Genomic DNA, 20293 nt, shown 5'->3' on the forward strand with positions numbered 1-20293 from the left:
TCATGGGAACACCTGTGTTATCTTTGAAACACTTTGGCCAAGAGTAATCCAGCATACAGAATCAGACTCTTTTACACCTGCCTGCTCAGCACAGACACACACATAACCTGGCCCAGTGGTCTGGAGCCAGCAGCAATGGGCTTTCCTGTAAGGCAGCCAGGTCAAAGCAGAGACTTGGCAGGTAGAGCCTGACAGACACAGCTCAGCACAAGCAGGACAGAAGCTCGAGAGGTTGGTGTAGCCGCAGGAGAAACACAGTGGAAAAGGCAGGGTATGAATTGATGGGAGCAGGGGAGGAGGAGAAAGGCTCCATCATACTTGGTCTGTGTTAAAGTACGCAGTGGAATACCATTAAGGAGGGGCTATCTGCCGGGCCTCCCTTACACATCAAAGGTGTACTGCACCTTTTAACAAGCATTTGTTTACATCCTTCCTCCTCACCAAAGCTCTTTGTCCTATGCCATGAAAACCCAAACAGAACTCAGAGATAGCATAAACCCTCCAGTTTTTTACTTCAGTCTTCAATACCTCCATTCATGTGAGTTAAAAAAACAAAAGGATTTTGTCTGAATGCTTAAACCGTATTTTCCAACAGCTGGATCTGTTGGAAAAAGTCACAATCAATGTCAAGAAACATCAACTTTGAACTTTGCTCATCTGTTACCAATGTCTACTGTGTGGTCAGGGTCCAGGAAAATACTATAATGAAAGGAATATGTAAACCAAAAGACATGCAGTGAGAAACTGTTTCTCCTTTTTTTTTTTTTTTTTTTTTAGTAGGGGAGGACTGGATTGAATTTTGCTTGGTATTGTATTTTAATTCAGCCTTGCAGTCACAGAATTGTGTGACTGCATCACCCATGCCCTATCCACAAGCAGGAAGATTCAACACAGACGCAGGAAGGTGTTCTCTGTGCAGGACCTAATTTCACACAGTTGGAACATCTGCAGTTACACCTTCACATGCAGAATTGATGTGTCACAGGGACATGAACTGACTGCACTTTGGAGTCTAGTAATTCTGATTTTCAAAGAAGTTTTATAAAGATATGTTAGGCCAGACACTAAGGGAAGATATTTCTCATTGTAAAATTTCTTACTGTGTAAAACACAAATGGTTTGCTGAAAAAAATAAAAAAAGAAGATTGATATATATAAAGTTTGGATGTACAAATAAAGTTTTTCAAGGGGCTCCTTTAACTTGCACCTGAGGTATTTTAGCTTCTGCAGCAGCAAAGGAACTGAAATAAAGATATAAGAGGCATCAAACCCCACACTTGCAATGATTTCTGAGCTGCTTCTCCCCCAGAAGATGCTGAACTGAAGTAGCCTCCAGGTCTTTCCAAAGAAATCCAAAGTCATACTTTACTTCAGTTAGCCACTTCAGAGGAGGAGTCTGTTTTAACCACAGTTTCAAAAGACATAAAATTTGACAGAATATGCATACACCTAAGTAAACAATTTAATCCCAAATGCTGTTTAAGGTCATGCCCACATGATCTTAAAAGGTCTGTTCTGCTGACTCCTTAACTGACCTCACTGGCTCTTGTACACAACGCCAGCTCAGGGTTGGAGACCAAAGCCTCCGACAGGTTAGCCCTTCCAGACCAGCTCCAGCTCCCCCACAGACACTAAGTTATCAACAATTATAAATATTTTTTCTGCATTAATCGGGCTTTTTACAAATTATTGTACAATTTGTATTAAAATGCTGTATTAAAGGTTCGCATCTCACAAAAACCAGTGGCTACTTGTCTCAAAAATCACCAATTTAGCCTGAAATACTCCTGATTTACAATTACATAAATTAGCAAAGAGTGAAGCTTATGGTTGCTTTCTTCTCTATACATGCTATGAACAGGACTCTGCCACAAAATTACAGGAGACTGATCTGAAGCTTTGCAGATCATTCATGTTGCCATCACCACACATCACCCACGCTATCAGGAAACACTGGTATAAACAATTTGAAGAGAACTAGACCAAATAGGTCCCGAATATCTAAGTCCTGTTTATAAAGAGAACAATTGTTAGATAAGCTAGTGACTTTGTTAGTGACAAAGGCCCACAGTAAACTGCTGTATAAAGGAGACACTAATTTCTTTTAAAACATGTTACATTACATAGCAGATTTTTTAAAAATTAAAAAATATCCCAAACACCAAACCTGTAGCTGCTCTTTGCCTGGTGATCACAAAGAATTGGCTAACTATCTTCCTTTTCCATCCCAGCTGCTATACAACAGCAAATCTCAACCAACACATCAGCTACGCAGCAGAACATTTTTTAATCCCTACTAGAATGGGATGTACTCTCTGGAGGATTTACACCAAACTATTCTGTTTTTCCATTAATGCTAAATTACAGTTGCGTACAAAGATGGAAAAGCAATTTCTTGCCAAAAGGCAACCAAAGAATCACACTCCTAAAATTCCCTGAAAAAAATCTACCAGAGAGTAACGTCTGTTTTTCCTTTTCCCAAAATAAACCCACCCCCATGCTTGTACTTGGAACTGCGTAACATTATATGGTCTTCAACATACGTACTATTCTACCAAGGCATTAACATGTCAATTAAAACTTCATAATATAACACCTGTACACGTATGCACATGCAAATACAACCAATACACCTGTCTTTTTCTGAAAAGTTATATGAAGTCAACATTTTTCCATATTTAGGCTAATATAGATAGCCACTACACAGTCCAAAACTGGCTATGCTTTTTTGGGGATTGGGGGAGGGCACTTCCGTACTCACACAAAACCACACTGGCCGTAGCTTGTTCCCTGTCTTTCACACAGATGCTTAACTCCTCAGAAAAAAAAAGGAGGAAAGATCTAGTCTAGTTGCTGGATTGTTGAGCAGAAAAGGATCCTCAAATGAAAACAGTTGTTTAAATGTTTCTTCTTCATCCTTTCCCAAAAAAGAAAGTCAGAGCTGTAGACTGTCCTGTGCATCCCTCTCTGAAATAGCCAAGAAGTTTGTGTCCAGAGGGAGTTTTCTGTAAAAATTGTCTTTCTGACCCTCCCTGATACCCAACTGAAAACCTCACTGCCAGCCCCAAAGCCTTAACTTTTGACTGACCTTCAGTCAGACCTGGTACTGGAGTGGAATTACCAGAGGAGGATAACTGAGTAGGACACAGTACCTTCATACGTTAAATCACTGTTGCGTGGGTGTCCAGACATGAGTCTGGAAGGGGTCCATCTGGGGATTTTTTTGTTTGATCTTTTTTGGGGGCAGTTAGAGCATAGTCTCTGCCTCAAAACACCACAAACTCACTTTGTGCCCATGATGAGGCCGTCACTAGTAAGCAAAATCACACTCGTCAGCTGGAAGGCTTGTTTCCCTTCCATAATAAGGCTTCTTCCCCCGACCAACAACAACAAAAAAAATCACAAAACCTTTTGGTGACATTAGGACCATAGTATGCATATATCATGTTTCCATCTGTCTGTATCGTTTCATGTCTGTTTATACTACAAAATTGAATCACTCCCACCAAATTGATAAGGTTAAAAAAAACGAACCCAAACATGTTCTTCAATATGGAGAAATGGTGAGCTGCAAAGTGCATATTTACATAATCATTAGCTTAAGATATAAAGAAATACATTGATTTTCAATATGAAGTGAAGCCAGACTCCCAGCACTTTTCTTATAGCTCTCTTACTTACCTTGTTTCCTCATGATCTTTTATTGGAATTTTCCTGCTTGGACACTACTTAAATCACATCATCTGACAGTCCTCAGTCCCACTTTAGAGTCCCATCCAGTTGTAATCTCAATTACTTCTGACTACTGTCAATGATTGATACCTATTTATATTATAGGTGAAAATAAATGTAACCCTGAGATTATTAATAATGCCCTTATAATGTTATCTGCTTTTCCACAGATCTTTTGTGGTTTTCACTTTAACTAAATACTGCCAGCAATCTCCTTGCCTTTCCAATCATTTTCCAATTGCATGTCCTAGTAGAAAGTGCTGCACAGTAATGACAATTTATAGATGTATGCTGTAATTTAAAAAAAAAAAAAAAGTTGCCAGTTGCTTCACAAATAAAAATCCTCATGGCTCCATGACTTTCCTTTGAGTCACGGGTAAAGAGCAACTAGATGCTAGAAACTCTGAATAACCCACACACCCACGCTACATGCGCCCAAAGGAGATCATTTCCCAGCAGACACTTGTGGACTCGTTACTAACGATCCAGCTGCTAATTTAGCATCTGCTCTTGCTCTCAGGTTACCAGCAGGTCCCTCCCTACCCTACAACCCCGCTCTGAATGGGTCGCACTCACGCACAGCTTTGCTTCTTTAAAATGCACGGGTATATTTAGCAACAGTAAGCGACTTTACACGATAAGGAAGAAGCATGGTTCAGATTAAGTAAATAAATAAATAAAACTCAATCAACTTAATCAAGAGCAGGTTTTATAAAACAAAAGTCTTTTTGATTTGGTTATTTCAGGGAAAATTTGAAAGAGGGAAAAAAAGCTGTAAAACTTTGTCTGTAGGAAAAAACCATTTTTTTTCACCCTCCCCCTTCCCTAAAAGACAACTTGCTGCAGTTTATTTGAGCTAGAATTTTTTCACTAAGAAGACAAAACTTTAAAGATACGATATGACTTTTGTTGTATAAAGTGAAAAACCTCGTATTTTTTAGTACTTTTTTCAAAATTGGATTCAGCCATTAAAACATTAATTTTCAGCAAAGCTGAAAGTAAACTGCTAGCTGTAAAGTTCTGAACTTTCACTCAAGACTAAGTTGGTTTTGTAGATAAAAAGGTCCCAGCTGTTTGCATATTGCATTTAATTTGATTATTGAAACTGAACTTCCTGACTTATATAACCATATCATAAAGTTACACAACATTCACTTGTTTTGATTATTAGGAAGCTTTGAGATGGGGTGAAAAAGGTAACGTACTGAAGTACTAAACCAATAGAACTCTGTCTACTCAATCTGTACATACATATTTTGCCACGTTTTGACAGTGTACATGCAAATTTCACTTTATGATAGAAATAATTTAACAGAATGAAGTATTAGATGTTATTGAAAAAGAAAACATTTTCACTGTAAAAAATAAGTACACTATCATATATGAGTTCTCTCATTTAAGTGTTCATTGACATACTATTCTATTAACTTTCTTAATGTAAAAAGTAATAAAGATAGCACATCATGGATTACAGACTGATCTAAGAACACAAATATATTCAGATATAATAAATAAATTTATGGCAACATTTAAATCTGTATGCAGAGGTCATATGGCTTGTTATCAGTTTTTATGTAGTTACAAAGGTATACAGCAGACAACACACTGGTATTGTCTGAACTTGAAAATAGCTGGCATTAGATTAAGTGAGAAAAAACAGTAACTCTATTCCTGCCTATATCTTACTTATAAGCATAAATCAATGGGGTTTAGCTCTTTCTTATAACACACTGGTTGTAAAATTTATATCTAAACATGTAAAACTTTATGATTACTACCATGCCTACACGATTTAACTTGCTATTTTATGAATAACATTTTTCCCCTTTCTTCTTCTACAGGACAGTAATGCTTCGTGAAAGAAAATAGCAGAAAGAACTGAAAGTTGTCAGGGAAAAAAAACAACAAAAAAGGAACTTGAGGAAAGTGATTTAGCTGTGGACTTTTAAAATTTCCTTTACCATTTGCCCTGCTGTGCCTTTACACGTACTCCCTGAGTCTGCACAGTTTGTGACTTCAGGTCCACTGTCATTGTAAGGACAGTTTTAGAAGACCGAAGTGCTTTGTCAAGAGTGGGGAATCAGAGCTTTGCTGAGAGATACACGCTTGCAGATGAGACCTGAAAGGACCAAGGAGCACAAGACCAAGCAGAACGTGGCTGTCAGGTGATAAGCCATGGCAAAGAAAACTCTTTCCAATACTTGTATAACGCAGCCCCCAAGCAATGATAACTTTACTCCAGATACAAATTCAAGGACGCGGTTCTCCTCTTCTATCATGCCAAAACATTAGAAACTTGCTAGAGAGAATTATTTTAAAAGGCCAGGAAGAATAGACTTCATTATCAAGGGACAGTTTTATTTTTTCCAAATATTTTTCCAAGTGAGATCCATTTAACCTGAGTTCCCAGGAACATACACATATTTTCTGACAATTTAAGAAAAAAACATGAAGGCCCGAACTCTACCACTTGTGAAATCAGCAGGCAACACTGCCAAACCACAGAAACACAGTGACTGCACTATACAAGCCAATAGAGAATTTCAGGCAATTTTGACTCTGCATCAGGTGTCAACACATCAGCACCGTACTGTGCAGGAATAAAAATTATATTTCTCACCTCTCACCTTCCGTATGTATTTTGAGGAACACAACAGTACCACTCCTCTATATAAGGAGAGTTTAATTGGTGAAAATGTGGTTTCCCTGTGTTCAGAAAATTTTGTAATCTATAAGCTTGCCTGGTCAGTCAGATCATTATCCTCATAAATCCATCCATGACTGCAACATTTGTTCGAAGTAAATAGATTGCAGAACAATTCTGGAAAGACCAGCGCAGCTGTACGACTCAGTGGACATGCTGGCTCCAGAAGGAACGTCCCATAGGGCAGCATTTATTTCCAGTATTAATCAACATATGTTGCCCAAACCACAGTTTTGAATCTTCCATCTGCAACTCAGTGAGAAATATGAACATATTCATTCAGAGATATTCTGCCATTTTCAAAGATTCCTAAAATAATCACACATTTCTTTTTAAATGCCAAGGGAGCCTACCAAACCAGCAGGATAAAAGAAAAATCTGTTTCTTTCTACAAGGAGTAAGCCATGTGCTTGCTCTCCCTTGTGCTACCCATCGGTAAGAAGGCTTGCTACCCAGACCACCTGCATGCAAAGACTACAGCTGAGCAGGAGCATCTGCAGCCTAATCCTTCCTCACATCACTCCCAAGCCGTTGTACAGGTACTACCCACAAAAGTGATGCAAAGAAGCCTCCAAAACAGCTTCCTGTGTGGACCTCCCTACACCCACACAATTCTGAAAAACTGAGGTCTTTTCTAGGTCGCACTATACAATAAATCACAGGTACCTCACCTGGCACAAAAGGAACATGCAATACTATTTTTAGTCTCTTAACTGCATCCCTCCAGCTGAATGCCACTGAACACTGAACTTTTTTTTTTTTTTTTATCTTAGACATATCAATGGTATCATTTAAAAGAGAAGCAAGGGAATATATTTCCCCTCGTCAGTTGTCTGGATCATTTGCTTGAAGGGTTGATCTGTACAGCAGGCCGACATGAATGTCCTCTGAAATAATGGCAGAACAGAGCTTTCCGCTCCCAGTCATTGTATGTAGCCTCTTAGCCAAATCTAGCACCAAAGTTTTGCACACAGACACTACTTACATGATGACACTTAATATTCTATATACAGCACTGAATGGTTTGTCCTGTAACAATACAGGTGGGTGGTAATTTACATTAAAAAAAAAACCCTCTTCACAGATACACCACTTTAATTAAAAGGTAAACTAATTCCCTTTAAAAAAAGGAAAAAAAATTGTCACTTTCTTTCCAGGAAAATTTAAGCTAAAGTACTTCTATACTATGCTACTGTAAAGTATGAAGTAGTTTCAGACATTTTTCCTCTCTATCACTTCAGTACCAAACTTAATTTAAAATTCTGAAATTATTCTCAGGTAGCAAATTAGTATATAAATAATTGGCAACTCACCGCAAGCAATATTTCTTTTCAAGTAACTCCTTATGAAAATGAAGCAGCACGGGGAATTTACGGTGCTTTTTATGGCAAGAAATCCATGGTATCTGTATAAACAGGTTTTATACTTCAGGCAGTTTTATATGTGTATAATACTTTCCAGTAGACCTGGATCTCATTCTTAATAGGAGAAAGTGTGGTATTTAACCACTTGAATGCGATGAGATCTCATTCCAAACTAACTATGGCTAATTTGAGAATACTCAGTAATAAACAACAAACAACTACGTATTTGAGCAGTACTCTTAAATAAGACTGGTGCAATGGCAAGACAAGCTGTAGGTTTTATAAAAAATATATAAGCAATAGCTGATCTTGCAAAAAGAATAAGTGAGAACAGAAACAAGTAACCTCTGTATCCTTATGGCACTTTGAAGTTTACCATCATTTAAAGAAAATCAACTACAGAAGGAACACACAGAGGAATGTACAAATTGCACTCACCCAACTTTACCTAAACAACCCCCCTCCTTTTCTAATGAGATACCAAATTTTTGTTATTTTAATATAGAACATAAACCTTAACCCCTATAAAGCACCAAGATCAGTGCGCACCCACAAGTATTTCCCTGATATGCCCAGCTGAAGACCACATTGGTCCCATATACTTGCCTGATGCAGGAGCAGACCCAGAGATTTCCGCCAATCTGCTTGGGATTTGTACAGCTCAACCTGGCAAATGATGCAGAGAAAGACCAAACCCAAAGGGCTCTTTGGCTCAAAATGTGAATATTAAGGCAATGGGAGCATAGGAGCATAGCCATGCCCAGTCTCCTCCATGCTGAACAGGTCAAATAAATTCACGCTGCTTAAGAGCAGCTGATCAAAGTCCCATTTCCAATTTTGTATTGAACCATTAGCCAGTGCTTTTGCTGCTCTTCATTCTCTGGCAAGTACAAGCAGGCTCTCTGACTCTGTCCCCATAGACATGGGGACAGACAGACTATGAGTCTGCTCAGTCCTTAGCAGTCATTCTGTACAATATTACACTAACAGTCTTACCAAAAATTTAAGGGGGGCGAAAAAAAAGGAAAAAAAGGTGCTTCTAAGAAAAAATTAAATTCCTGGTTTGTCTTATATGAGGCAGGAAGATAGTAAATGTTACAAAAAATAGAAAGAAGTACTACATCTGAGCCAGGAGAGGAAAGAAATCAAAGAACAGCTTGCACCCACTGATACTCAAATAGTTCCAAAATTCACAATTTGTCTTCTTCAGAAAGAATTCTACACCACAACTATAATCAATGTTCTCTACTGAGAAGAGCAATGTTTCCTGATGCCTGTGAATTTGAAAACCGAGGAAATACTTGTTGCAGAATAACTAATTGCTCTTTCAGGAAGGTATTCTCTTGTTTCTTACAAATCCTAAAATTTGGAAGGGGAATTCCAATATTTGCTAGGAAGTTAGGAAGAAAAGCAACTTTACTGTCATCATGACATGGTTTAATCATCCACAGGGCTGTGCTTAGGTAGTCTTTTCTGAACAGTTTAGCAAAGTTGGTACATCTATAGGACTTAAGGTGAAGGATAAAAACCAGCCAATTAAATTTATTATTTAAAACTGCAGTGTAAATTTTTATCCCTCTCCTACCTACACAAGTAATTTGGAAAATCAACAAATCTCTGAACTTAGGATAAAATTCTGTTAGGTAATGACTCATGTAAAAGGTGACTTCTTTCAATTTTAAGTTTGATCATGGACCCTGTTTTCATTACACAAGGATACATCTGTGTCTGTCTCACAGCAGAAAAGGTAGGTTTAATAATGAGAAGCAACTCCACACTAACATGTTATATTTAGGAACAACAGACTTGATCAGAATATAGCAATCCTAGACTTGCTAGTGTAAGAGCAGGAACAAAAATATCTTCTGGGTTACAAAAGACATGATGGAGTTGGAGAACAATTTTCTGCCACACTCTGGTTGCTCCCTATCATCCCTGTGTCAGCCTGGGCTTGGGCAAGTCTACTCCCACACACAGCCTAGTGTGGGACAATTTGCAGCTTCCCCAGGTAAATGGAAGCTTGGGGATCCACTAAGTGGACAATGGTCCACATTTGTCACCCTCAGAACCAGTCACTACCCAGCACAACAGACCTTAAGAAGCCACAAAATAAGATAGCAAAAAAGACTGGATGTCTGCGAAAGCACAAGGTTATGCACATCTGAAAATGTAACATTACTTTAGCATGTTATGCTGCTCTGTGCTGCTGTGACATGACCCAGTGACTCTCCAGTTCAGCAGGGGAAAAAAAAATCTGGTAATTAAAAGCAAACCAAATAAATAACTGTGTTAATTACAACCTTGTCAGTTTAGCAACGTCATCTGACTTAATTGTAGCTGTATTTAATGAATTGAGAGAGTTAGTCTTATGAGCACTTGAAGGTGTCATGGTACCAAGATTTTAATCATGGCAGAAGCCAAAGGCTGGCCTTCCTCCTCCGAAGAAAGCCCTGTCCTAGCAGTAAACCTTTCTCAGAAGGACCACAAGCAACATAACCAGCCCCCTTAGAGCAGAGAAAGCTGTGTTGACACTGAAACGTGAGCTGTACCCCCAGGGAAACAAGAAGTAATTTATTTATTATCCACAAAAGTGTAGGCTTGGCTCCAAAAGTACCATGAGAAGTTATTCAAAAGAAAAAAAAAAACAAAAAACAAAAAACCTAGAAAAATAAAACCAAACTCAAAACCACAAAAAGAAACAGAAGAAATCTGGATTTGCACCAAGATATTGCCTCCTCAACACTCTGAACCGTTACTGAGATGTTCAGAACAAAGCACTGCCACAGGAGCAGATATTGGAAAAAAACACAGAAAACGGACTTTTTTCTTCCCATTTGTCTGAAACTGTTTATTGATTTTCGAGAATCCCCTCCTGGCAAACTCAGACAAAAACAGGGGAAAATACACATCCTGTGCACAGTAACAGAAGACATGCCATGCTTGGTGTATTTACCTAGGAGGTATTTTCACTGCCTATGCAAGATACTGACCTCAAACATAAAATGTGCAGAAAGGAAAGTCATCTAACCACAGAAGTAAGAAAAAAAATATTTTTCTTTTTTTTTGCAGAGTAACTTGGGTTTTTTATTTATCTTTTGGAACCTACTAATGCAGGAAAAAAGTTATCATAAACAAAATAACTCTACACAACAAAAGATGGGTGTTCTAAAGAGTTTGAGCAGAATTTACTAGTTAATTTTCTCTTGCATCAGAAAACTGCTGCCATAGCACCCAACAAATCTCCAGGGTGAGCAGTGGAGAATGCCCACTCTGGGACACACGGGGCAAGAAGGAAGAAATGAGGTTTTAAAACAAAAATCATCCAGATAATCTAAAACAGAGCTTTCCTCTTGTATCCCTGGACATATCGGCCTTGACTGAGATGATTCTGTAACTGGTGGATTTACATACACTGCAGCATGGGGACCTCCACACAACCTCAGAGGACAAACTCCCACTCGAGCCACCACCACATCATCTCCTGACATCAAGAAAAACAAATACAAAGGAGAAATGATTCCCCCCTCCACACCCCCGCAAAAAAACCCCAAACAAGAACCCTGCCTTTTCAGAGAAAAGGGGACCAGCAGATTAACAAGAATGACCATCAGAGATAGCAACAACTGATCATCAATGGTGCATTTGTACTCAGGCCCTTGAATTTTACTATTCTTTGGTCTAACTAAGCCACTGAAATATTACCAAAAAGCAGCAATATAAAGAGGTTTTATATCATCTTATTATGAATGGTAACAAGAATGTTTATTGAAACAACATTTGAATATTCAGAAAGTATCTAATCAATCATTAATGGTATCCATTTTAAATCTCTATTTGTGCGGTCTTCAAAAAACACGTCATTAACCCCTGATTACTGAAAACCAACAGTTTTAGCTCCACTTCACAATAACAACCCAGTAACAGTCAATGAGATCAGCACGCATTTATTTAAATAGAGCCCGACACACAGGAAAGGAAAGTAGGCACAGCAAACAGACAGTGACTGCTAGTGACTCTTAGTCACTCTTGGTGAAAACATAAAGTAACACTTATCTAATTACTTTTGGATTGGTACTTGCTGTTGGAACCTTACAGTATGGCTATATTTAGAACATTGATAATATAAAACGTAATTTTCTTGCTCAAGCTCTGTGTAAGAGGGATGATTTTGTATTTTACCAGTTTATTTTTTTGAACAAAGGAAGTTTTTGTTAGCACCACAATACCAGCTCATGCTTACACCATAGTAATATTGAGAGAGAAAGAGGCAGAAGAGCTCACAGAACAGCCTTAAATACTTATGCACAGGTCAACCACCTTTAATAAAAACAAGACACTGGACAACACAGAACCAAACCCAGAAATGCAGTCTGTTTACTGCACATCTGCAAGTACCTCAGGCCAGGCTGCACTACTTCAATTCCACCTTTCCTACCTGCTTTAATGATGCTCACCATGTCAAAAAAAAAGTACCCAGGTAATATTTTTTGACTACTAGAGAAAGCTTTGTAATTCATATTTCATCACAAAAACACTAAAGAAAATGAAAACTCTCTTCCATACAACACATCTCAAAAAAACACACAAAACACAGCTTAACATACAAATAGCATATTGATTTACAGGAATAAGAAATTAATTTTATGGTCCCATAGACACTCTTAATCTGGATGCTATAGTGAGAACAAAAGAACAGAGAAAGACCATTCCCAGTCTATTTTTTCCCCTTGCTCTGGTTATGACAACTCCTCTGCACAAATGCACGGCACCTAAGGCAGGCTTGTTACATGAGGGACTAAAGAAACTGAAAAGACATAATTTTTGGTATGAGAGGACTAAAGTGGGTATGAGATGCTGTGCATCAGTGCCATCAGAGCACAGCCCTGCCACACAGCTTTGTGACTGCTCATGGGTCAAGTCCCTGCCTCATCGCTGACACTCTCATGCTGAAACTATGACAACAATACACTACTCCCAGCATCGCTTATTTAATGGTAAGCAGCCTGGCTCAGTGGGCAACTAACAGATATGGAAACACTCTATATTAAGAGGATTCATACCTTAATAAGGGTCATAATTTCCATGACCTGGAAACACAGCCATTTTAAAACAATCCTTAAATCATAATTTTAGCTGGAAACACGGATTGTAAGTATTTTTCAATTCCCAGTTTCTCATGCATAAACTGGCTTAACCCACTATGGAAAAAGCAATTTCTAAAGGCCCGTCATTCTCTTAGAAGCAGCATTATAGTGTGAAAACTGTCAATTTTCATGGAAATCACAATGCCAGAGCAACACAAAAAGCTGCAGTATACAGAACACAGTCATTGCCAGAACATCAAGTGTTTGCTGATGCTAACAGAGTAGCTAAAGCCCAGACACAGGGGAACACTTGTTAAGGCACTGAATTGCGATTCAGGAGAAGTGAGGTACTTTCCTAACTCTGTCATAGGCCTCCTGGCCGCTTTTGGAGATGGTCACGTAAATGTATTCACACTTTTGCCTATATAAATAATATGGAGTCTTCTAAATGCATTTCTGTAAGCCAAATGAATATTGTTAGAAAGACTTCATGAATGCTTGTGAGATAATTCAAGTCCGTGACAACAGAAGTCAACATGAGGACAGATGATTAAGATTAAATACACGTATTCAAGAAAGCTCTCATTCCTTTGAAGGTAAAAAAAATTCTTTCATTCTGGTCATAAACATGCATTAGGATCTGAATTACTTGGCAAAAGAAATATACCATTTCTCCAGCAAAATTAGCTACACACAAAGCAGCCATGTATTTATTGAACTGACTTCAATATAAATATTTAGGAAGTCGTTTTTCTTTAAGGGTCAGCATCTTCTGAAAGGGTTCCCTTGAGAGCAATTGAAACTGTAATTAACGCCCCCTTTTCTAGTGCGGCCTCCTGAATTGTTTCTGGTGTAGCCAGCCCAGATGGGCTGGTAAGTAAAATCTGTCCTGTCAAAATGTTACTGCAGAGCAGTGACATGATTCCATGAAGACTAGCAATTTGACCAAGATGTAAATTTACAGGAGCAAAACCTGAAGAAAAATGAATCTGAAATTATAAGGGAAAGAACAAAAACTAAGACAGGTGACAGTAAGAAAGAGAAGGTTCAATTTCATCTAACAGTGGCAGGAGTGGCATAAAATAGCAAGACAAAAAAATTATAAAGCATTTCATAGGAACAAAATAATGAGAGACAACTGGAAGATGGGGAAAGTCAAAACAAATCCTGAATATTCTAGACAGTAGAGAAATGTAGAGATTGTAGAGATGTAGAGAAAAGCAGAGATTTTTTAACACATTCATTCTCTACTCTGGCAGATTTCTGAAAGAAAGGAAAAGGAAAAAAAAAGGAAAAATAAGATATGAGAAATAGGAACCTGGACTTCAGAAAGAACAGCTGTCAGGATTGGATTGCATTGTATTTATCTCGCCATTTGGCTTACTCTTACAATTAGTATCCTTATCTTCAGCAATCCTGAGATATTAGTCATGACTGAAAATACAAATCTGTTACGGTATATTAGCTCAACAGTTACATTCATATGGAGGTGTCAAATACAGAAAAAATTACCCTGTTTCATTCTATGCAATAGCAAGCACAATTTTTCTGTCATTACTACCAGAGTTTTATGTAATGATGTATCTCCACTGACACAGAAAGAAATACTTTGGGCCCAGACTGAGAGGAAGACAAGGTTAATGTTGACTGTGGTGGCAGAAAAATGCATCACAGGGAAACTCCGTGTCTCAGGTGGACAGATAAGGAGTGAATTGAAGTGAATCAACTGAATTCTGCAGGAGTGGTACACATACAAATAATGAAACAATGCAAAGGCCAATGCCAAAAAGCGTGTCAGTTTTGCAACTGGTCAAGGTAGCAATATTGAAAGTTGCTCCCATGCAGGAATGGAACAAGGGGGAATAGCTTTAAGCTAAAAGAGAGGAGGTTTAGATGAGATATTAGGAAGAAATTTTTTACCATGTAGTGAGATAGTGGAACAGGTTGCCCAGAGAAGCTGTGCATTTCCCACCCCTGCCAGTGTTCAAGCCCAGACTGGATGGGACTTTGAGCAACCTGGTCTAGTGGAAGGTGTCCCTGCCTACAGCAGAAAGGCTGGAATGAGATGATCTTTATGGTCCCTTTCAACCCAAACCACTCTGTGATTTTACCACATTGCTACTCTACATTTCTGGTTGCAGTCACTACCCTTTGCCCTCCACCACTCCGCACATTACACAGAAATCTCAAATAAATACAAAACATAAAACACATATACAAATTGCTCAGTGTTCGAATTAAAAACTAATTACATGTTGTTTCTTTTTATCCTAAACTGCGCAACACCTGAAGGTAAGCTAGAGCATGATACAACTAGTGTTACACAGACTAATGGATGTTTGGTGCACAACAGTGCTCTCCAGGCTTTTCTAGACAAGAAAATAAAATCCTAAATACAATAATAATATTTTTTAAAGCTGATTGTGCAGTTTAACAAAGCAACTTAACTATGTGTAGTAGTTATAAAATAGTAAGAAAGATTTCAACAAGTTGAGATGTGCAACTTGCTCTGTAGCTGGACGTTTGCTTTTCCCGGTTCTGCATGTAAACATTACTGATGTTTCACATCCTTATCTGACTTCCAGGGACACTTCAATCCAGCAGGGAAGTAATCTAAAGTAGGTGTGCTAAGATGTGCCTGTATTTGTTAGTACCATAAGGCCCTGTGAGATAGGGAAGGAAGTTGAAGCACAGAAAATAAAGGTCCTACTTAAAGAAAGAACTCATACGTCCAGTTTAATACAGAAGCTTTCCCCACATTTGCAGGACTCCAGAGGAAGATTTTCTGTGCTCAGACACAGGCATAAAAATGAATCCATAAACTGCTGGCTTCTGGTGGAGATGGAGCTGCCTTCAGTGGCCAGGGAAGATGCTCTGCTCTTTTCAAGGCTCCTAACAGAGCAGGACAGAACTGATCCTTGAGGTTGCAGTGCCATTTATGACCAGTGTATGTATGTTATGCCAAATTATGGTCAAAAAAGAAACAAACTGAAACACCCAGAGTAGATTGTCTCTGCTCTCCCTAATGAAACAAGGGCAGATACAAACAAAGATACTGAAAAAATGTATTTGTCTTTTAGCATCCATGGCATAATCATAGAATAAATTGTAATTTCTGCTGTTGCTACTGGTTGTCTTAAATTCACTATCGTACACCAAAATAAATGTTCATTAAATGAAGCACTATGAACTTGGGAAAGCTTATAATAAACTTATGCCTAGCAATCAGTAGTAATAAAATTATTGGTTCTGAAGTCTAGAATTAGATTTGAAATTAAGAAATTGGAAAAATCCTGCAACAACACCAGCACAAACTTCAGTTTTTCCTTTGCAATTTAAAACAAAAAAAACCCCAACAGTATCCCACATTTAAATGCTTTCTTCTCAAGGAACTCTGCTATGGAACACAAATGTTAATTTATCTGTATAAACACACAGCAGAGCTGCTCAAAATGATACATTAAATTTGTTCACTGTTTAACAAGGGAGGGTCACAGTGTTGCTGTTAATTATTTACATAGAGTCAAAACAGCTCTGCCTAAATTTTGTTTAAAATTGTGAAGCTATGGCCATTTTTACCTCACTTTTATAACTGCAAGCTAGGCCAATCGTGTATAGCACCTCTTCTGCCGTGAAAGGAAGGTATTTCTGTCACAATGGCCTTAACAGCCAGAGGTCCTCAGCCACGCTCCACAGATGCAGTTCACGTCTGGATTCATATGGAAACCAAAAAGGAAAAAGCTGTGCTCTCGCTGCACTTTCCTGACCCTAACAGATTTCATCACCGAGTGAGTAAAATCTGATTCGGGATCAAACATCCACCAGTGTCCACTATGGATGACAGCAACTCAAGAAATTATGAACCATTCAGTGAAGTCCCCTGCTAACAGCACAGACACATCCAGGCAGGGAAAGTCTGACTTGCAAGAAAAGGCAACACAAAGTAATTCAAGGCTGAAATGAGCTCAGATAAAACAGGCAGTCACCCCTTGGTGCACAGGAAAGTGTTGCCATCAGCTTCCACATGAGCAGATTAGCACCCACACACTTTGTTATACAATATCACAAGTGCATCTGCACCCTAGGATTGGATTCACCTCCTTGAGCCATGTCAGGAGCAATATGACTGAAGTTAATGCATTTACTGTAACTTCTGTTCTTGTAAGTGATATCTGAGTATGGCTGTGGACAAGTTTACACAGATGAAACTGGTTACAAAGGATTCAGGAGTTTTATTCAGAAATGTCCCCAGGCCTCAGTGGTCCTGTATGAGATACACCAATGACATGTGTTCCCATTGAAAATTATTTTTATTTAATGAATCTTTGGATACCTAGCAGTCGAGACAAATTTTTAGTCAGCACTGCATTTGAATTACTCTTCAAAGCACCCATGTAAATTGTCACCATATATCTCTTCTTCATCAGGATTTTTAAAAGTAGCTATACTGTTATGTCAAAATAAGTACAGAGAGGGTATGCACCTTACATCTACCACTCTTTCTGGAAAGTTAGCCTGAAAGATCATGATCAAACAGGCTCAATTTCATCTGGAATTAAGCATTTTACGTACAAAAAGAGCACTAAGTTATATCCTATTCTGTAGGACAAAGAAACATGGCACACACTGTTTCATTACCACAGCACTGGCAATGGCATCTTCACCATAGCTCCCTGTACTACTTTCTGTGTACACTACAAAGTTCCCTATTAAACACAAACTAAGGAAATGAAACTGAACAAAACTACTGTAGCCCACTAGCACATACTTTAGAGCTGTTTCCTACTTTGTTGAAAATAAATTTATGATATAAACATTAGAACTAAAAATAAAAAAAAAGCTGCTGAAGCAATCACAGTCTCTTTCAGTCTGTGCAGTGTGAAGTAGAGCAGTAAATTGCAGCTAGCAGACGAGCTCTTAAAACTTGCCCAGCTTTTGCTCTGACAAAAGAGATCACTTAGGACCTCATCGTGCTGCTGCTCTCGTCGTTTAATTAACGGACTAATAAATTCCAATGCTGGCGTATCTTCCACTTGTCTGTTCTCTTGAAAGACCCCTAACCCTCCCGCTACTTAGCAATAGCGCTACGAGAGCGGTGCCTGTCACCAAAGGCAGGAGGCACCGGCAGTAATCACCGCGGTCTCCCACCAACCTCGGACAATTTTGGGCACTTTTAATTCGCGGTTGGCAGTGCTCTTCCTTCCTCTGCGCGGCTGTGCGGTGGGGCTGAGACCCACGTCCGAGACGGCTGAATAAACCTTTCAAAGGCTTTTGGAGCTGCTTCTTGACGCTCGGGCAGGCGGGCGGAGGGGAGGGAACCTCTGCGGCCGTGGGGCTCCCCGGACCCTCCGCCGGACGGGTCCGCCCCGAGCCCCGCCGCGGCCCCGGCTCCCTCCCCGCCAGCGACCCTTCCAGCCCCGCTGCCCGGGTCGGCAGCTGCAAGCAGCGGCTGCCCTTCGTCCCGCAGGGCAGAACCACCCCCGGAAGGGAACAAGCCCCGAACCGAACCGGCTCTCCGGTCTCGCAGCCGCAGGAGCAGCGCCGGCAGCCGGGCCGGGGCGTCCCTCCCGCAGGGGCAAAGGCGAATCAGGCACTTTCTCCTGCTCCTGACCTTTCTGCACACCCGAGCTCACCGCCCCCCGCTCCCCGGCGTGCCCCCTCCGTCCCTGGGCCGTGCTCCGAGCGGACCGGGTGCCGACACCTGCGCGCCGCTCCGAGCCCGGCGCCCCGCAGGGCAGCGAGGCAGGCGGCACGGAGGGGAGGCACCGCGGGCCGCCGGCCAGCACGGCCGCTGTCGCCGAGCGGAGCCACTCCCGCTGCTGGAGAGGAGCGGCGGCCGGGCCGGGCCGGGCCGGGTCCCGGCGGAGCTTACCCGGTGGGGGGTTTGCTGGCCCCGGGGCGCACCAGGGTCTCCATGGCCGGGCCCCCCTCGCCACTTCTCAGAGGACGGGCCGGTGCGAGACGCGATCCCGGCAGCGGCGAAGGTCGGAGGCGGGGGTACCGAGAGGGAGGGAAGAGAGGAGAGTACAGGAGTGAGAGCCGCCCTCGCCCCCACCTCCCCCGCTCCCCGCCCCGCTGCCGGGCGGCACTGCCCGCGCCGCCGCCGCCCACGACTGCCCAGCCCGGCGTGCCCGGCCGCGGGCGGGGATGCGCTGCCGGGGCGGCCCCTGCCTGCCTTGCCCGGCCGGCAGGGAAGCCACGCCGCGCCGTGGGCCCTGACACCCGGGCTGCCCGGCCGGACCGCAGCCGGGCACGGCGGGGCGAGAGTTAGAGGGAGCAGCTCCCGGCTCGGCGGGGCTCGGCCGGCCGCTGCCCGGGCAGCGCGGAGCGCGGGGGCGCTGCGAGCCGGTTGCCGTGTGACTGCCCGGCACCAACGCAAACACGGCGGTCGCCCCCGCGGACACTGCCAGCGCGGCGACCCCCACCGCCCACGCCACGGCGTGGGAGAGGAGGGGATGGGGTTACAGGCGGGGGAGAGGAGCGACAGACGGACATGCACCCCCGCCAGCTCCCGCGACCCTCCTCCGTCTCTTTTGCCACGAACTTGGCAAACCCTGTGCTTGTCAGGCGGCTTTGCCCGACACTGAGCCCCGCGGGGAGCGGAGGCTTTTCCTCAGCCTCACACCCTGCCCAGCCCTGGCTCTGCCACCTACGGCCTGTTTCTCGTCACCTCTGTTCACAGAGACATTTTTTTCTTCTCTCGGAGACGGCACAAACAACTTTTAAAATTAGCAGCGGCTGCGGTCAGGGAGAGGGGCTGGAGGGCCGTGGCACGGCAAGGCTTCTCCCGGGGTTTTCCTCCTCTGGAATGAGCCCAGCACGGGGAAAGCAGCCCCACTCCCCGGGCGGTGCGGGGCGCACAACCGCACAGTCTTCGTGGAAACGTGGGCATCGCGTTAAAATCTGTGTGTGTTGTTTCAGGAATACCGCCCCTCATACCTTTTTGCCAAAATAGCGACTGCTACACCTGTGTGCGAAAGTAAAACCAGGCTGGAGGCGGAGGAGTCTGGCTGGCACTACTGTTGTGTGTGCCCTCAGCCCGGCACGCCCGGTGTTGGCCAGCCTGGCTTCTCCAGGTATTTCAGGAATCTCTCTGCTCCTCTCCATTTGTGTCACCTTGCTTTCCCGGTCACGGTGGGAGGATGGCAGGGACAACAGACAGGTCAGGCCAGCAGTGAAGACCGGGACCAGGAGACAGAAGCAAGCAGGCTGAGTGATGTTACAGTAGGAAACTGGAATGAGGAACTGAGCTGCTGCCTTACTTGGCTTTTCACCTGGCTGCTTTGGTCACACAGGTTCTGCTTATTTGTCACCCTTTCCCCAAACCCTTCCATCCCTTCAGTCTTGAGCTCGTATTTCTGCATACTCTGCCCATCAGAAAGTGTCTTGCCCAACTCAGTAACCACACA

At 41.9% G+C, this 20293-nt stretch overlaps 1 protein-coding gene across 6 annotated transcripts in view; it reads right to left on the bottom strand.

Annotated features, from left to right (window-relative positions):
* The window catches only part of COBL (cordon-bleu WH2 repeat protein), a 256101-nt gene that overhangs the window by 141987 nt on the left and 93821 nt on the right, over positions 1-20293 (bottom strand). For 4 of the 6 annotated variants that reach the window (XM_033060229.2, XM_033060237.1, XM_033060214.2 and 1 more), the window contains exon 1: positions 18757-18940. The exons of the other annotated variants lie outside the window; for them this stretch is intronic. In XM_033060229.2, the coding sequence (XP_032916120.1) occupies positions 18757-18800 (44 nt within the window). In that variant the 5' untranslated portion in view covers positions 18801-18940. Of the gene's footprint in view, positions 1-18756; positions 18941-20293 lie in introns of those variants that run through there. 6 annotated transcript variants of the gene reach the window in all.

The sequence above is a fragment of the Catharus ustulatus genome, chromosome 1 (assembly GCF_009819885.2).
Source record: "Catharus ustulatus isolate bCatUst1 chromosome 1, bCatUst1.pri.v2, whole genome shotgun sequence".
Lineage (NCBI taxonomy): Eukaryota > Metazoa > Chordata > Aves > Passeriformes > Turdidae > Catharus > Catharus ustulatus.